The sequence below is a fragment of the Nannobrachium achirus genome (assembly GCF_963921795.1).
Source record: "Nannobrachium achirus genome assembly, chromosome: 10".
Lineage (NCBI taxonomy): Eukaryota > Metazoa > Chordata > Actinopteri > Myctophiformes > Myctophidae > Nannobrachium > Nannobrachium achirus.
In genome coordinates this window covers 18734999-18754871 of record NC_137819.1, presented here as the reverse complement: position 1 = coordinate 18754871, position 19873 = coordinate 18734999, and the positions used below count along the sequence as shown (strand labels likewise).

General features: G+C 41.9%; 2 protein-coding genes and 1 pseudogene across 3 annotated transcripts; 2 read left to right on the top strand and 1 right to left on the bottom strand.

The window, feature by feature from the left end:
* Positions 1-1382: 1382 nt before the first annotated feature.
* Positions 1383-4479, bottom strand: LOC308292888 (ladderlectin-like; the record flags this gene model as incomplete). The annotated part of the gene is made up of 2 exons (XM_080735311.1): positions 1383-1471; positions 4188-4479. 2 exons carry the CDS (start codon positions 4477-4479, stop codon positions 1383-1385), a joined length of 381 nt encoding a protein of 126 aa, XP_080591437.1.
* Positions 4480-10606: 6127 nt separating this feature from the next.
* Positions 10607-11935, top strand: LOC308292887 (chemerin-like receptor 1; the record flags this gene model as incomplete). The annotated part of the gene is made up of 1 exon (XM_080735310.1): positions 10607-11935. The coding sequence occupies one exon, from the start codon at positions 10607-10609 to the stop codon at positions 11933-11935; it is 1329 nt and encodes a 442-aa protein (XP_080591436.1).
* Positions 11936-17259: 5324 nt separating this feature from the next.
* Positions 17260-18356, top strand: LOC308292886 (chemerin-like receptor 1; annotated as a pseudogene). Its single transcript has one exon. The product of its transcript is annotated as a chemerin-like receptor 1 (transcript).
* Positions 18357-19873: the final 1517 nt, after the last annotated feature.

Sequence of the window (19873 nt, the reverse complement as noted above, 5' to 3'; positions counted from 1 at the left end):
TTTTTTTTTTAGAGACGCATCAGTATGCTACTCAAATTTAAACAAATTATGGTCATGTCGTGACTCTGTTATACAACCAAGGGCCGGCACTGATGAAACCCTGCCAAAGTTTTGATAAGGACTGTCCAGCTGATGAAATATGATTTTCCGTGGATCAAATATCAAACAAAATTATGAAAATGTGTGCAGGTGTACAACAAGCAACACAGTGGAAGGAGGTGGTATGGAGGGAAGGGAATGGTTAGAGGAGGCAAAGCAGAGAGGACATCATTTAGAGGATGTGACATCAGGTAGACAGCAATCTGGGAACCTGGAAATGTTTATTTGCTTGGAATCTGTACCTGTCCTGAAAGATTAGTGAAGTGCAAGAAGAGACTTCACCAAAACACCCATCTCCGAGATCTGAGACACTCTGCTGGCATCCAAAACGTGAGCTCACATTAACCTTGTGTTCATTGTTCATTAGAATAGTTGTTGTTTTCAGAAGAATGTTGAGAGGAGTTGTTAACATGCTTGGTTGTGTCATTGTTATATTCAGTCAACTGCACGCAAATCCAGCCATTATGTCTTTCTCTTCTGTACGGATTACAGGACGAACACAGTCTCAAGATGAATGACACACTGGGAAACGGCACCAACTCCTCCATCCCCTTCATGTGCTCAAACACCCATCTACAAACTGCTATGAACTCTCTCTGCCTCATCCTGGCTTTCCCCATCAACAGCTATGTTGTGTGGCTGATCCTGAGTGGAGCTGGTGGGACGATAGCCTCCGAGTTCTTTTATCTCAACGTGACTGCATCTGTGATCATTGATTTACTGTCCTCTGTCTTCTACTTTGCATGGCTCTTCACACGCAACTGCATTTTTTTAATGGTTCATTACGTTGCCATTGATTTTGCCCTCTTCTCTATTCCATCGTTCCAGTGTTGTATCTGTGTGGAGCGTTACATAGCGGTGGTTCACCCTGTGGTATTTCTCAAATACAAAGCTCTTCGGTACAAGGTGGCCTGTTGCTGTCTTCTCTGGCTGATGGTGCTTGCCATCAGCATTGGATTAATAGTTGATTTTTCTTCAACAGCACTTGAGTGTCTGTGTTACATCATATTGGGCTTTGACATTGTGTGCATTTCTGTGGTTTCTTTCTGCTGCCTCTCGGTCCTCAGAGCTCTGAAACAGCCTGGACCAGGAGAAGGACAGAGGGACAGTGGGGAGGGAAACAACATGAAGAGAAGGGCCTTTAGAATCATTCTGATCAGCTTGATAGTAATGGTACTGACTACGATGAGCTATATTCCCTTTGTTCTAACCCTACTACAGATAAATTCCAACCCAGTTGCTAATGACATCACATATGCAATATGTGGGATGACAGGGTTTGTTCATCCTTTGCTGTACTTCCACAAAGCTGGGCAACTGCCGTGCTTCAAGGGGCTCTGAAAGCAGGATAGATCTCTTACCAGGACTTTCACTGTGTTAGAGAAACGTATTAAAGTTATTCAGTTATTTGTCATGTTTTCTTTTCTTTTTTTCTTTTTTTTTAATTGAACTGTATTTTGGAAATTACAATACAAATGGTTTCTCAGACTAAATGCGTGTTTAATCATTTTAAGTAAAAGTGTCGAAAATCTGACTCCTCAAGTTGACTCTTATAGCCGGTAATTTGAAACCACATGATCTGAAATGATTGGTAGTGAATATTGAACCATCAGATCATCTGTGTTCTATGTCTATTGGTCAGGGGTATTATGGTTGTAGCTTGCAGGTGGTTAGGTTTTGACATGGATTTTACTTCCCTTTATTTAAAGCTATACTGTGTAAGATGCTCAACTAGTGGTCAGTAGCCCTATAGCAAACCGCGGTCGCGTTCGCGTCTTTCGCCCGTTTTTCGTACCTTCACACCCCCGCGTCTGCCTCCACAACGCCGAGAGCTATCTTTAGAGGGGTCCCTGGTTCCTGTGCGTTCAGGCATTCCGGAGAAACGGACTACTTCACCCTGCCTGGTAGGCGAGATTACCTTTTGAGTAAAGAGACACACGGGCGACTACAAATATGGCGACCCCACTTCAAGATTTGCTGTGATTGGCCGGTAGTGTACCATGTGTGCATGATCGGCGATGTGATTGGGCAACGTATACACAACGTATACAGATGATGCAGATTACGTCATCTTGGCGCGAAATCCCGCCCCTGTTACTGCTAAGAAGAAAACATATAAAGAGAAGGCTTCAGAAGCTGAAAATAATACGGAGAAGATGTTTCACGCAAATGTCTGTACAGCGCGTGGGTGTTCTAAAACTTTAGCGATTTAACAGTTAGGACAATTTTAAGATTTGTTTTATAAAAAAAGTTACATGGTACAACTTTAAGGGTTTCGTGTAGAGTTTTGGTACAGGATCCACCAAGCCATGCTCTGACTCCTAGGGATGCACCGATATGGAAATGATTGGCCGTTGCCGATGTTTAAAATAACAATTTAGCCGATAACCGATACTGATATTTGTTATATTTGCTTCCCAAACAAAATATCAGTATCGGTTATCGGCTAAATCCCCAGGGCCCTGGCGCTTCACCAGATCAAATTTCACTTTTTCCTCCTGCATGTTTTTGTGTTAGTCACGGAGACTATAGAATTGAATTAGTGTATTTATTCATTATTTAGTGTGGTCTTTGGTTTGTTGTCTTGGCCTTGACCCTGAGGTCTCATGCTTCTATTCCGTTTCTTTATACTTTAACCCATTTAGGCCTAGGAATTATTGACTGCTTTAACTATTGAAAAATAGCAGATATACAAGCTCACAGCGCGGCACCGAGTGCCGCGCTGCGAGCTTGTAGATCTGCTATTTTTGAAAAAGTTGTGAAAATGTGTGCAAATCTTTGAATATGTGTATTTTCAAAGCGAACGTTTGTAACTCAAATTTTGCTTCAGGGTGGTCCCTGGAACTAGATATTTTGAAATGGGGGTCCGTGGCCAAATACATATCAGTTTGGGGGTCCTTTACATGAAAAAGTTTGAGAACCACTGACATAGTAGTCTCTCAAGAACAGACTGAGCTCCAGTCAAGTGAAAAGGACCTTTTCTTTGACGATGGCTGGCCAGATTGCTGACATAGAAACATGGGTTTTTCAAAAAACCTTAGAAGACACTTATAGAATCGGGTCAAAATTCTAATTTTCACGATTTTTCAAAAATAGCAGATCTACAAGCTCGCAGCGCGGCACTCGGTGCCGCGCTGTGAGCTTGTATATCTGCTATTTTTCAATAGTTAAATCATAAAATAATGATACACAAAATGTGTTCCCGTTCTGATTTTTCACAAAGATTGGGGTAGTTTCATTGTCTACTCAGGATTATGTTAGCACTGAGGACAGTTTTTAAGTTTCTCGATTCAGTATTGAGACATTTGATATTCATTTGATCAGACACGCCCCCTTCCTATACAAACCCATTGTAACCTCAAACTCCATTTTAACCATGATAGATTGAAGCAATAAGCCACAAAAGGCATGTGGTTACCTGGTATTTTATAACGGCTGAGAGGCGTGGTGAGACGTGTGGCTTATTGCTTTTCTAAAACGGTTACAATATGGCAACATGAAAAACCATAGACATGTACCAATTAAAACTGTTCTATTTCACTAATAATTCACTACACGGTCTGCAAGAAAGTAGTTCCCAGCTACAAGAAAGTAGTTCCCAGCTACAAGAAAGTAGTTCCCAGCTTTTTTTTCCATACACAGGTGCAGATAATTGGTGCACTGTGGAACACTGTGGAAAGAAATAACGCACTTGGGCTTGATATAAACTGATTCAAGGTGTGGATTATACCGTAGTCTCATATACCACAGCAATTAAAAGGAAACCAACCCAGCCAATGAGAATCAAGGAATGGAACTAGCCGTGACTCATACTACCCTCCTAATACAAGAGGGGGCCATGTTTTTTTTTCTTCAATTCCCTTTTCCATTTATTTTTAATAATTGGCCTATATTTGAAAAATAAAAAAAAATAAGAAATACATTGAAAAGTATGTGTATGTATGTATTCTTTTATTATGGAGACACAGTACAAGTACAGACTGTACGAAGAGCACAAACGGAAGGGAATGTGCGTGAACATCCCGAGTCATACCATGCAGTGCCACCGCTTGTAACACAGTTTTCAATTTCGGCCCCATTTGGCTGACTGTGATGCCACGAGGTGTAACCCACTCTGGAGCCGTCCGACCACATCCACACACCCTCCTGTTGAGTGTCGCTAAGACCAACCCAGGTGGCTCCTTGATACGGATCAAAGTTCCGGATCAGGGTTTGAACAAAGTCGTGCTCCCCCTCGCTGTGGACGGACACCAGGTTGGCGTCTTGAGCCAAACAGTTCTGCTCCGCCGTGGCCCAGCTCATGTGAGAGGCAACGTACTTGTAGCAGCGGCCGTTGAAGCCGAACCAGAACACTGGACAGTTGCCACGCTCTAGATTCATCTCAGCCGAGGGAGCAGCGTGCACGGTGCCTACACACACGCACGCATGCACGCACGCACACACACACACACACACACACACACACACACACACACACACACACACACACACACACACACACACACACACACACAGACAGACAGACAGACACAGATGAATGAAGGTGGCAATCAGGGACGTGCTGGCCATTGGGAAAAGTGGGACAACTCCCGAACGGCCGGTTCATTCCTGGCCGGTCCAGGCCGGCCATTAGGAAAAATAAATAAATAAAATGTCGGCCTTCGTTCCATTTTGGGGGCTGGGCGACCAACAAAGTAAATCATCACTGTCGGGCAGAAACCTTGTATCCCCAAGTTTCAAATTTGTACAAGTAAAGCCCTGCTTAATCAGACAAGGCCGTTGCACAAAAGTAGTGAAAACAGCAGATCTACAAGCACACAACGCCTCGCGGTGCGAGGCGTTGTGTGCTTGTAGATCGGCTGTTTTCACTAGTTTAAATAATTTTTAAAATGATAAATACAAAACAAACGGTTTTGGTCATACAAGGTTTCCACCCGACAACGACAAAATATAACTCATGTATTGTCATGATCTGAAATGGCAAATCTTTGAGTAGCAGCAGCGCTATAGCGTGCAATGAGGGCCTCTCCAACTCTTTTTCCCGGGCTGAATCAGGGGCCCAGCACGTCCCTGGTGGCAATGGAGATATATCCGTGTTTCTGCAGCCAGCCCTATTCCATTTACACCAAATCTCTGATCTTTGTTGAAAATAGCAGATCTACAAGCTCACAGTGGGACACATAATATAGTGACCTACTGCTCTACTAGATCTACTGTAGGCCTACCATCTCTGGCAAAAGCTCAACTAATGTTCAACATTGGTATGTTAGGGTTTAAGTGGTAAAGTATTTTTTTTTATCAATTATTACTCACCTCATGAAACCTTGAATTCATGGAGATTTATGTTTAGTTTTTTGTCTCATTCCAGATGCAATATTCCAATATTGAATTAATTGTAAGTAAATATGAGGCCAATCTTAACAAGTAGGCGCCTTGTGAGCTTGTAAATCTGCTATTTTGTAAAAAAGATAATACGGGTAATAATAATAATAAAAATACAAAATCATAACAATGAAAATCTTGTATGGGGGTCCCTGGCACAAAATATCTTCAGTTGAGGGTCCGGTCCACTGATAAATATATTGATTTGGGAGTCATTCGTATGATAACGTTTGAGAACCACTGTTTTAAAGAGCCATATTATTTTTCTGTACCTAGTAGAGCCAGGCCCAGCAGGCATAGGAGTTGAGGAAGAAGCAGCAGCATGTCAGCCAGAGGTGGTCTCTGTGTCAGTGGATCTTGGATTGGGGTCTCCTTGAAGAGTGTGTGTTGCTGTCTGTGTGTCTCGCCGTTTTATTCTGCTCCACATGGGGGCGTCTTCACAGCTGCCAGCATTTGATTGGTCATAATGCAGTGACAGCTGTGGCGTTCACTTGACTCGACTCCTTACACACTCTGTGTAAACAACACTCTTAGTACAGTGTCCCTGAGTTGACTGTGTACCCAGGGACGTGCTGGCCATTGGGAAAAGAGGGACAACTCCCGAACGGCCGGTTCATTCCCGGCCGGTCCAGTCCGGAAATAGGAAAAAATTTAAAATAAAATGTCGGCCTTCGTTCCATTTTGGGGGCTGGGCGGCCAACAAAGTAAATCATTACTGTCGGGCAGAAACCTTGTATCTCCAATTTTCAAATTGATATTTTTTTTGCAAAGCAAAGCCCTGCTTCATCATACAAGGCTTGTTGCACAAAAGTAGTGAAAACAGCAGATCTACAAGCACACAACGCCTCACGGTGCGAGGCGTTGTGTGCTTGTAGATCGGCTGTTTTCACTAGTTTAAATCATTTTTAAAATGATAAATACAAAACAAACAGTTTTGGACATACAAGGTTTCCACCCGACAGCGATGAAATATAACTCATGTACAGTAATTGGCCCACTGGCTTGTCACTTGTCATGATCTGAAATGGCAAATCTTTGAGTAGCAGCACTGCAGCGCTATAGAGAGAGATCTCTCTCTATTAATGCATTTCTAGTCCATGTAACACTGATAAAACCCTAGATGCGCGCGCAGGTCAGTACCAAATGAGCCAATGAAACCAGCGCTCCCCAAAACAACAGGTTTGGGGATTGGTGGGAATTGATTAGATGATACAGTCACCTGTGCATTTAGTCTCAATCTGGTCTCAATGTTTGTAAACAAGAAATGGGTCTATAGCGCGCAATGAGTGCCTCTCCAACTCTTTTTTCCCGGGCTGAATCAGGGGCCCAGCATGTCCATGTGTGTACCTACAGCATCAGTGTCCCTGAGTTGACTGTGTACCCAGGGACGTGCTGGCCATTGGGAAAAGCGGGACAACTCCCGAACGGCCGGTTCATTCCCGGCTGGTCCAGGCCGGCCATTAGGAAAAAATTTAAAATAAAATGTCGGCCTTCGTTCCATTTTGGGGGCTGGGCGGCCAACAAAGTAAATCATTACTGTCGGGCAGAAACCTTGTATCTCCAAGTTTCAAATTGATATTTGTTTTGCAAAGCAAAGCCCTGCTTCATCATACAAGCCGTTGCACAAGACATTTTTATTAAGACATTTACGTCTCACCTAGACTGACACTAATTTGACACAGATTTTGACCTGATGGTCAAGATTCAAATTATCCCCTGATTAAGTGGCAGCCACACAACAGTGATTTGAACAGTGCTAGCCACAGTGACCAGCAAACTGTAGAACATCTGGACAAAGATCATCATTAAAAAAACATTGAGAGCATATACTGTACATCCTACTTTACACATTTAAAGTGCAATCTTCTTCTGTGGACTTAAAAACCTTTTCTGTGTCCCTGCCCCTAAAATGCAAATATGGATGTCAGTGTTAATGTGATTAAAATAATAATACAAAATAAACTACAACAATACGTTCAGGACCAGAGTACAGATCATCGTATGCATGGTGTTATAATAAACAGTAGATGCAATCATTGAACATAAGTGTACTGTATAATGTAAATGGAATAGAAAAAGTAATGTTGTATGAAAACATTATTTTCAATAAATGACAATAAATGATAACTGTCACATCTGGACAAAGATCCTCATTAAAAAAACATTGCGAGCATTATATACTTCTTTACACATTTAAAGTACAATCTTTTTCTGTGGACCTAAAAACATGTCCCTACCCCTAAAATGATATAATTCCAGGCCTGATTATTAGTCACACTGCATCTACAGTTGATGTAGAATCCAGTTTGTACAGAGACATGCAGACATGGTGGTTGCAGAGAGGCAGGTGACCTTTGCAAGGAATATCGTGGTCAGGTCGCATATCGCTCACATCGCATGGTTGTGGTCAGGTTGAAGGTTTCATATCTGTTATTTCTCATCACTAAACATGTTGTAGGCCTACAGTACTTTCTACTCTGTGACCACATCCTCTGCTCTATGATGTTATTGTTCTCTACACCTGTTCTCTATTGTTCTCTATAATCCACCACAATCCTCAGCATTTAGGTCAACTGTCATTTCAGGAGTGGAAAAACAAATGTGTTTCAATAACTTTAAGATCTGAGGCCGATTCTACAAATGCCTTCTGAATCTGTAGTTCTCACACTTTTCAGATTTCATGAAGTGACACACTGTGAGCTTATATATCTGCTATTTTTTTTTTTTTTTTTTTACTAAATTTTTATCCCACGATTTTTGTAACCCATTTTTTCACCCGGTGCCAATTGCCTAAGCTGTGATCCTGGGCTCTACTCTCCCTCTGCCAACCTGGGGAGGGCCCCGAACTGAGCTCATGCTTCCTTCAATGCATGAGGAGTGAGCAGGTCGCTTCTTATATCACCTGACAGGGGGAGCTTCCCCGGTTGGACGTAGCGCGTGGAAGGAACACATTATTCCAACCAGTTCCATTCCCCTCCATCAGGCGCCCCGGCTGGCCAGGGGGAGGCTTTATAGAGACCAGGATTACTGCATGTTTTTGTGAGGGTATCTACCTTAGGAGACACGGGGAGAACATGCAAACTCCACACAGAAAGGCCCTTTTGCCAACCCCACCTAGGGTGTGGGCACTGATGACGCGGAGGAGGGAACACGCCCCCAGCACCCACAGTGTCCCCCGGCGGGAATCGAACCCAGGACCTTCTAGCTTTGAGGCGACAGGACTACTGACTTCCGTGCCCCCTATATATCTGCTATTTTTTAATAGCCAATGCAAAAATATAAAGTGACACAGAGGCTCTCCCGTTTTTAATAGGATAATAAATACTTAGTGTATCTACAAAGGAAAGGTTATTTCCCCGCAAGGCACTTTTCAGTTTTTCTTTTAATAGCAGTATAGCAACCACAATTTGCCCGTCCAGATGGGACCAATATGTTATATTCTGAGTCTTGCCCCATGAACAAAGTATGAAAATCTTCCAGTGGAGACAGTTTCATAATAATAGTTCCTCTTCTTCTTCTTCTTCTTCTTCTTCTTTGTCTATTATTATTATAAATAAATGATTGCTGCTGAATGTTTGCATGCTGATTTCTCTTTGTTCCCCTGCATACAGTACAGCACGTCTGACATGACGTCAGACACAGATACCGGTATATATTTGAGCTCCCCTGCCTCCCCATGCAGCTTTCACTGAACACAGTTTGAAGACGACACTTCACCTCAACACATCGTAACAGGTATCTATTCTGTTTTCATAGACAGTCTATATAGCAGTGATTGCTATCGAAATATAGTTACGTTGAACACTTGTTTAAAATATCACTACCCTATGTTAAAGGAGCTATAGTCAACTTCTTCTTGAGAAACGGACACTAAAATAAAAATAATGTTTCGAAAATATTATAAGAAAGATTAAGCTTCATATATGTGTTTCTATTCAAAAATTACCTTGTCAATCCATGTAAAAGAATAGAAGAGGGATGTAAACAAAGTCAGCCTGACAATGGCCAAAATGATTATTTTATCATTATTTTACGCTTTGTGTGGTCATTTTTGAATAGAAACATATGAAGCTTAATCTTTTTTATAATATTTTCGAAACATTATTTTTATTTTAGCATCCGTTTTTCAAGAAAAAAGTTTACCATAGCTCCTTTAAGTAACTGCATTTAATTATAAATGATTATGGCGTCATACTGGCTGAAGGATAATAATGCATGTAGGTAGTGTAAGTGATGTTCTTTGGGTAAAACATAACAAGCTATATTTGTCCATAAAGATAAATCTTTGCCTTTTTTTTTACTATTTAAAAAAAGAAAAACTGTTTAAAATACTTTAAATAGCTGATCTACATCGATGTTCTCCTGATTGGATACAATAAGCATCCTGAACTAAAAATGCTCTGTTTACTAAAAATCAGGAGAGACTGGGAGACCACTGTTACTGAAAAAACACATGCGATGCGAGAGTGTGGTCTAGCACGTTTGGGGAGATGGTAGGGTGGGGGGGGGGGTCGGGGCTACGACATGTTTTTTATTTTAAACATGTACAAGTTACAGCGAGCAGGGTGGGCCGTACCACTAACATTTCTAAACATAGGCTACTACTTATTAACTGAGAACCAATGTCAATAATATCAACAATCTGTCAATTGCATAGTAATCATGTATTCAAGCTATTCAAAATGGATAGAATCATGATTTATTTTTTAACATAAATGTGAAAAATGAAAAATGAAAAAAAAAAAAAACATTTTTTGAAATCTTTTCTTTTCTTTTTTTTTTTTTACCAATAATTTCGCGGACCCCCTGCAGTACCTCCGAGGACCCCCTAGGGGTCGCGGACCCCCTGTTGAAGACCCCTACTCTAGCCAACACCAACTCTGGACTCCTGAATCGTTGCCCTCCACACTCAACTATCTAGCATCAGGGTCTTGAGCAAAGAGTAGAGCCTACTATCAGAATATAGAGCTATTTGACACTTATTTTAAAAACAACAACAAAAAACACCTACTGCACCTGTAAGACAATTAAGAAATTATTACAATTCACTTAACTTTGTTTTGTTATTTTATGTTTTAGGACGATGGAGATTTTGGATACAACTGCTGTCCATCACAATGAAACCATGGATCTGTCTGATGGAAACGACCCTTCATGGGAGGAACTCGACAAATCCCTCAAGATCATGTCGCTCACCATTTTCAGCATAGTCTTAGTGCTCGGTGTGCTGGGGAACGGTGTTGTCATCTGGGTGACAGGCTTCAGAATGAAGAAAACCATCAACACTGTTTGGTACCTCAACCTCGCTGTGGCCGACTTCCTCGTTGCAACGTTCCTGCCCCTGAGAATTACCGAAACGGCTATGGACTTCCGCTGGCCATTTGGCAAATTCATGTGCAAACTGAACAGTACCGTTCTCATCACAAACATGTTTGCCAGCGTCTACATTCTGATGGTCATCAGTGTTGACAGATGTGTATGTGTGGTGTGGCCAGTGTGGGCCCGGAACCACCGCAGTGTCAGAAAGGCATCTTTTGTGAGTTTGGGTGTCTGGGTTCTGAGCTTGGCTCTCAGTTCTCCTCGCTTCATCTTCACAAAGTACGTACCATCGTACCATAGGGATAACATCGGGTGGTGCGATGACGTGTCTCTCTTGTTGTTTAGGGCCCTGATCATCACACAGTTCATCATGGGATTCGTGGTCCCTTTCACCGTCATCGTCTCCTGCTATTCTGTCATCATCTACCGTCTCAGGAGGAATCGCACTCTGGCCAGCCACTCTGGTCATTCCTTCAAAATCATTGCAGCTGTTATCACTGCATTTTTCCTGTGCTGGGCGCCCTATCACATCATACAACTAATTGTGTTTTACAGTTTACAGTTTTACAGAACGGTATACTACGGTGTGATCATCATTGGGTATCCCATAGCTCAGTGCCTAGCATCATCACTCACAGACTCTGTTGCTGAAACACTTATCCACTCTTTCATCTCCTCCCGTCTCGACTACTGCAACGGTGTGTTGTTTGGTCTCCCCAACACAATCTCGGACAGACTGCAGTACGTTCAGAATTCAGCTGCCAGAGTGCTCACCCGTACCAGACGCTGGCAGCACATCACCCCCACCCTTAAACGCCTCCACTGGCTCCCGGTCAAGTTCCGTATCATATACAAACTGCTCCTCCTCACCTACAAAGCCCTCCATGCCCTAGCCCCACAGTACCTGTCGGACCTCCTCAAGGACTACTCCCCGGAGCGGAATTTGAGATCGGCTGACCTAGGGCTCCTCACTGTCCCTCCCAGCAAAAAGCGGACCCTTGGGGATAGAGCATTCAGTGTGGCGGCCCCAACCCTCTGGAACTCCCTCCCCACAGCGATTCGCCAGTTGCCAACACTGAACTCTTTTAAGTCCGCACTGAAGAGACACTTATTCATTCAAGCTTTTGGACAATAATGTGTTTTGTTTCTGTTTTGTTAAGCGCCTTGGGTTTTTTGAAAGGCGCTATATAAATTCAATTTATTATTATTATTATTATTATTTCTCAACAGCTGCCTGAACCCACTGTTGTACGTGTTCATGGGTCAGGATTTCAAGGATGTGTTTCGCAGGTCTGTCCTGAAAGTGATGGAGAAAGCCTTCAGTGAAGAGTTGCCTCAGACCAACACTCCCACAAACCCAGGGAACACCAGCCATAGCAAAGAGAATTCATTTTCTGAGGCACAGGTGTAGAGAGAGGTGGTCAAAGTACCAAATCCCAGTACTTGAGTCAAAGTACTGGGATACTCATGGTTAAATATTACTTTGCTACAAGTGAAAGTTGCTCAGTCAATATACAGTACATGCTTTTAAAAATGCTTACGTTTTTAAAAGTACAAATTACAAAGTAGATTTTCCTTTCAATATCAATTAAATTGATTTTCAATAAATCAATAATGTGATAGTGAAAATAACAGATCTATTAGCTGTTTTTGTTTGGTTTGTGTTTTGTTATCCCAACAGATGTTCAAATCTCACACATTTGCATCAAATGACAAAAACATCATGAATGCAAATTGTCTAACACAAATATTCACACATGGGGCTTCTAAACCAAGGGTTTTCAAAGTGGGTGACGGGACACCCTGGGTTGCCGTGACGACAGTCCAGGGGTGCCGTGAGATAATCTGATAATATTCTGAATTTATATTTCATCCTAAAAAATAGTATCATTTTAAACTTGAAGTACAAAGTTATTTCCAGTCAGTTCTATCCAAATTGCCTATTATCTCAATGTTTTCCTCATACTGTAATCATAATCCCGGGGGGAATAATGACAAAAATGTGCTTATGTTTCCCCTTATATGGAGTTGAATTAATTTGAATGTGAAACGCAAATCTGATTTACTCAATATACACAAATTCATTCATTGTTGTCATCAAGATAATTCATTTTGATTTAAAAAACATTGTTAGATCATACTGTTATGCTGTGTAACATTAAAATATGGCATAAATCTAAGGTGCTGGGAGTGGAAATTATGAATATAATATAGCGGTGTAACTTAACTGTCAAATGTCAAAGGGCACATCAAAGCATCTCATAGGCTTCACCAATTGGTCCACGGCACAGTGGTTGAGAAACACTGCTCTAAACTAGATTGAGTCAAAAGCAATTTCAACCACAGGATGTCACTGTTTGTTATTTCATCATATTACTTTATGTACATTAGTATGTGGAAAATCGAACATGTGGACAAATCTTGAAAAATTGAATATGTTTGAAGGATTTTAATGAACAAATATGGATGTCAGTGTTAATGTGATTAAAATAATAATAATTTAAAATAAAATAAAATAAACTACGACAATACATTCAGGACCAGAGTACAGATCATGTCTCGTATGCATGGTGTTATAATATACAGTAGATGTAATCATTAAACATACGCGTATAATGTAAATGGAATAGAAAAAGTTCTGTTGTATGAAAACATTATTTGTCAATAAATGACAATAAATGATAACTGTTATCAACACCATTCACTTATTGACCATACTGCCTCTAAGTTGACATTCTGGGATATGAATGCAAAATATTATATTGTGTTTTTCCTAATTAAGTTTATTCTTGTTTCTGTCTTCCCTCCCTCACACACACACACACACACACACACACACACACACACACACACACACACACACACACACACACACACACACACACAATATATATATTTACATCACTTGTGGGGACATTACATAGACTTCCATTCATGTTTATGCAAGTCCTGTGGCCTTACCCTAACCTCTATCCCTAAACCTAACCCCTAACCCTAACCTTAACCCTAACCCTAAACCTTAACCCTAACCCTAACCGTTGTGGGGACCTACTATTGTGTCCCCACACTGTCAGAGGTCCCCTGCAGGTGACTGTGTGAACATGCGTTTAGTCCCCATAAGTATAGCTAGACAAACTCACACACACACACACACACACACACACACACACACACACACACACACACACACACACACACACACACACACACACACACACACCATAGCCTACATACAACAAACAGGTGCAGACCCACTGTTTGGGAAACAGTGGTTTACAGTACTGCTGCAGGATGTGTGTCCACATCCGCTGCTCTAGTGCTGTTCACATGCACATGCACAGCCCACAGCCTTTCAGTCAACTGTCATTTCTGGAGTGGAACATTTTACAAATAAATGAAAGAACATATGATTCGATTACCGACTCACTGACGTAACAAACCTTTATGACTGCATTATGAATCGGTGAGATCCTTGTAAATTTGTGCCGAAAAACACAAAAGTAATTCTCTGAATGTGTCTAATGTGTCTGTTTTCATCAGAGGAAAAGAAATCTGAGGAGTGTCAAGAGCTCAACTGATCTCAGATCTTATAATTTGTCACGGAATTATGAGATCTGAGATCTTATAATTTTAGTGTTAGTGTTCTATAGTGCTTGTTGGGGTTTTCCACAATTATGGTGAATCCAAAACCGTATTCTGATTTGACATAAAATGTGAGGAAACATATTTTGATTATAGTAATTTAGTCGGGGATGTTACAAAAAACATTCTAAAAATGAATTCCTTACCAAGGGATGTATCCAAGGGATGTATGTGTTTGTAAAAGTGTCAAGCAACACATTAAAAATACATTTGAAATTCAGCTCCCTTATAGCCTCTAGGCTAGGCCATTGTTTCCCAAACAATGGGCCGGGACCCATGTTTCGGTCACATACCCATTTACTGAATATGGGTCTGATTGGAATGATCTTCCTCCACCTCTTAGATCCATTTCATCCTTTTGTCACTTCAGGACCTACAGTATATTCTTATCTTGATTCAACTTGTTTAATATGCTTCTAACATTGACTGTACCTGTAGGGTCATACTGTACACACTGATGTATTTGCACTGTGCCCTTCTCTCCTCGGTTGTGTAACAGCTGATGGTGTGGTGGTTGGTGGGGTGGGTGGGAGAGGGTGAACAAGCCTCTGTGTATGAATGTATCTGTATACTTCTACTAACTGTTCATGTTTTTTCATGGGACCCCCTCGAAACATGAGATGCTGCATCTCAAGGGGGATCCTTCAAAATAAAAATCTGAATCTGAGTCACGAGTAAAACCAAACAAAAACTATGTTGTTGACACCGTAGGCCGCATTTATATCAAAACCTGCAGATCATGTCCGTCCTTCACGCCTCATGTCACGCTCCATATATGGCCAAGATCCCGGATGTCATCAATATTATGCCATATTGTGTCGGTCTGTTGTTTCAGTGCAAAGGCGAGGTCGTATCTCGCCCTTAGGCTGTCTTGGTATACTGTATTGCATGTGGCCTAAGACTACATGTCAGGGCCACACCATACACGGACAGATGTGTTAAGACTTGGCCTTGTCCGTGGCAAATGTTAGATTTCGTTTTTTCGAACCATTTTAATTTTCTTATTTAGATAATAAGACCCAGTTACTGAATGTCAGTCTCCAGGTTTTACTCAGAATATGCATGACACTGATTCACCATGACACCGTATGTATGGCACACTAGGAGTCCTCTAGTACAAGTGGTTCCCAAATGTTTTGTTTGCAAAGACCCCCTTAACTCTGAGATTGAACAAAAGGACATGTTTGAACACTCTCAGAGTTGCACCTGTAATGGTCATTCCGGGCTGTTCGGACTGCACTGTTCTATGTTGTCCCCCACATTTACCATGACATATTGTATAAGGTATAATAACTGTTTTAATAATCATTGTAAAATATTGCATTAGGCCTTCTGCCTTAGCCCTCAACCTTAGAGCTCCCCATGGGCCTTGTGGTTATCACCCTGTTTTGTTTTTTCTGTGGGAAAATTTGTGTGCATGCGTGTGTGTCTGTGTCACAGTGTGTGTGTCTGTGTCACAGTGTGTGTGTCTGTGTCACAGTGTGTGTGTGTGTGTGTGTGTGTGTGTGTGTGTGTGTGTGTGTGTGTGTGTGTGTGTGTGTGTGTGTGTGTGTGTTTGTGTGTGTGCGTAAGCATGCGTGTGCGTGTGTGTCTAAACCTGACCTTAATTCTAACCCTAACCTAAGCCAACCTTAATACTTAACACACACACACGCGTGCACGCTCCTGCACACACACATGCGCACACACACAAACACACCCACATTCCATCTACAGGGAACATTTAAAACAGGAAGTTGATGATCACATTGACAGCTTTTGTAACATACTGTAGTTACAATATACGTCTCTTTCATGTATATTATTCATGTTTGCAATCGGTTTCCTCCCGCAAAATGAAAAACTGCCAGTAAAGATAGTTACATAATCCTGTGCAGTGCAGCACACATACATAAATATAGACGTCAAACACTTCATCAGACCTTCATAGAGATAAGAGCTCCTCACAGCATTCACTGAAGAAGACACCTCTCTGGCTGACATCACTTCAGCACATCGATACAGGTATCTATTCTTTTTGGGGTGTTATTTAGCTAGACAGTTTAAGGCAATGATTGCTATGGGAATATAGAGCTGTCAATACTTATTTTAACATAATAATATAATTTCCTCTAATTAATTAGGGTTATAAATGTCGACGTGTGAAATTACTCATCAACTGTATTCATAGGACATGCTTATGGAGTCTTACTACGCCATATGCAGGATGATATTAAGACACTTAAAAGGGCCACTCCATAAAATAAAATAATAAATCAATTTTTTCATGTATGTTATTATTCCCAGTGTATTTTTCTACCCACAATACAATTCATTAACTCTAAGACTTGGTTTTCAATTTTAATTTCTGTGATTTTCTGAGTGGGTGTGTCCGAATGGTTCTCTCCTGAAAAGGGGACTGGTGTGATGTCACACCAGGGCCCATTTCCATAGTACCGCCCCTCCACGTCAGTTTCCTGGCAACTGAAGAGAAGGGGGCGGTACTTTTGGGGTGGATTCTATTGAGACTATATGGGGTGGGTAAAATTGGAACGATACATCATATCGTTCCAATTTTAGCCCAAAGACAGTGCCCCGTTGCCAACAAAGGGCATTTTGGTATTGCATCTGAAACGGCTTGGAATTAGAAACAGACAGAACATGAAATTCCAATATCCAAGTGTTTTTTTTAGGCTAAAACCTGTATAAAACCGATTTATGGAACAAATTTATGTAATATATGTATATATATTTAAAAGCATGGTGTGGCCCCTTTAAGACATGTTGTGATGAAACCTTTGATTTGTTATTATACTTTTTTTTAGGACATTGGAGATCATGGCTGCAATGGCTGTCAATCACAATAAAACCCTGGATCTGTCTGGTGGAAACAGCTCTTTCTGGGAGGGTGAACTCTACAAGTCCCTCAAGATCATGTCCCTCGTCATTTACAGCCTGGTCTTTGTGCTCGGCGTGTTGGGGAACGGTGTTGTCATCTGGGTGACAGGCTTCAAAATGAAGAAAACCTTGAACACTGTTTGGTACCTCAACCTCGCCGTGGCCGACTTCCTCGTTGCAGCGTTCCTGCCCCTGACCATCACAGAAAGAGCTACAGTATGGACTTCCACTGGCCGTTTGGCAAATTCATGTGCAAACTGAACTTTATCACCCTCCTCACGACCATGTTTGCCAGCGTCTACATTCTGATGGTCATCAGTGTTGACAGATGTGTATGTGTGGTGTGGCCAGTGTGGGCCAAGAACCACCGCAATGTCAGAAAGGCATCTTGTGTGAGTCTGGGTGTCTGGGTAATGGCCTTAGTTTTCAGCTCCCCTTACTGGATTTTTAAAAACGTGCAGGCCTCCTTCCGTGATGAGGACATCATTGAGTGCTTCGACGATTTTGCACTGACCGATGACATCAGTAAACCTGCAGCGTATCAGTTGAGGACCTTTCGACTTGGGGCCCTGATCATCACTCGCTTCATCATGGGATTTGTAGTCCCTTTCACTGTCATCGTCTCCTGCTATTCTGTCATCATATACCGGCTCAGGAAGAATCGCTCGCTGGCCAGCCAATCAGGTCGCCCCTTCAAAATCATAGCAGCTGTTATCACTGCTTTTTTCCTGTGCTGGGCCCCCTTTCACATCATGGAACAAATTCTGTTGGTGAAACTCAGAGAGGACAGTAAAATGCTGGATAAAGTGGTCGCCATTGGGTTACCCTTAGCTGTCAGCCTGGCATTCATCAACAGCTGCCTTAACCCAGTGTTGTACGTGTTCATGGGTCAGGATTTCAAGGACGTAGCTCGCAAGTCTATCCTGAAAGTGTTGGAGAGAGCCTTCAGTGAAGAGCTGCCTCAGACCAACACTCCCACAAACACAGGGATTACCAGTCCTAGCAAAGATAATTCTTTTTCTGAGGCACAAGTGTAGGGTTATCTTTGTATTTATTTGAGCACAATTGAGTACCTGAGACGAATAACAGTATAAGTCATTTTTTTGTAATATATATATTTTTTTGGATTTACCAGACTGTAAACCACAAACGAGTCATTTTTAATCTGTTAAATTGTTAATCCAATCCCCCCTCATTTTGTTTAATTGTCGGTTTTAATGTTATCTGCTCCCTTTGTCTGCTGAATATTGTTTGTACGGACTTAGACTGTTGTTCCACAAACTGCTGGAGATATACAGTTTTTCCACTTTCCATAAGTATTATGTCTTATAATTCCTAATATATATGAGTTAAGTAAAAGATTCTAACTCAACAAAATGAGGGAAGAGTACTTTAAGACTTTAAGAAAGACTTTACAGTCTGGTAAATCCCCCAAAAAAAATTATCCAACATTTTAAAATACGGACTTAGACTGTTATTCTTCTCAGGTATTCAATTGTAAATACCTTTTTTTCATTACATTCTCAAATATTGAAACAATGATGAAAAATATAACAACACATTGAAGAATGATATTTATTGCGACCGTCAGGTCGCACTTACTATCAAAACCTCCACAAACTGTAAGTAGTGTCAGTCCCTCTGTCTGTCACACCTCACACGTCACACTCTTGCCCTGCTCATATCTCCGCAACCGTTGCCCCGATCCATGCCAAATTTTGCACACACGCTCCTTGCCTGCCAAACTACAACCTCCAAGGACCCCCGGAGCTCCAGGGACCCCCAGGTCCCTGGGGGACCCCCAGATGTAAAAAATGACCAAATGTGCAAAAATTACCAAATGACCACCCCAACGGGGCTGCTCACGGGGAATTCCCGGGGACCACCGACTCCTGGTGCTCCAGAATGGATGCAAAAGTGGTGGCGCCCCCAGTGGAGGACCCCCTCCACTGCAGCTCACATAAAATGCCGTAACTCGGGCTAGGAGCGTCCGGGAGAGCCGGGGCCGGTACCTATTCGTCCGCCAAGGCAACGCGGAGACCCCACCCCTCATTTCTCATTTTCCTACGGTCGCTTATCTCCCGATTAGGGAGTCTTACTGGTAACTAAATACTCTACTAGGCAGGAGTGCAGATCTCTGCCAGGCTGGGTTGTCTGAATTTCCCCCTTGGGATAATAAAGGTATAAAGGTATCTATCTACCCAGGGCTGTTTGCAGCCGTCAGGACGTGGACCAATAAGGGTCCATTTGGTTCCATGTGTATGCTCCCTGAGGGTAACAGGAAGGGTGAGCACCAAAACAAACAAATAATTTCAAGCCTGGCATGCAAATTAGTGGAATGCAACTAAATTTGGATGATATTTTTCCCCTTTTCCAAAACATTTTCACAATTCTTTTTATATTAGTTTGAGTTTAAGGTTATCAGTAGCCTGACACTCAGCCTGAATTGACATTTCGTTTCACTTCATTATTCAGTCTGAAGTCAGTTCCGCCCACGGCGTTTGCAGGGATGGGCGTTGCCAAAATGAGGCACTGTTCAGCGATTGGTTCACCG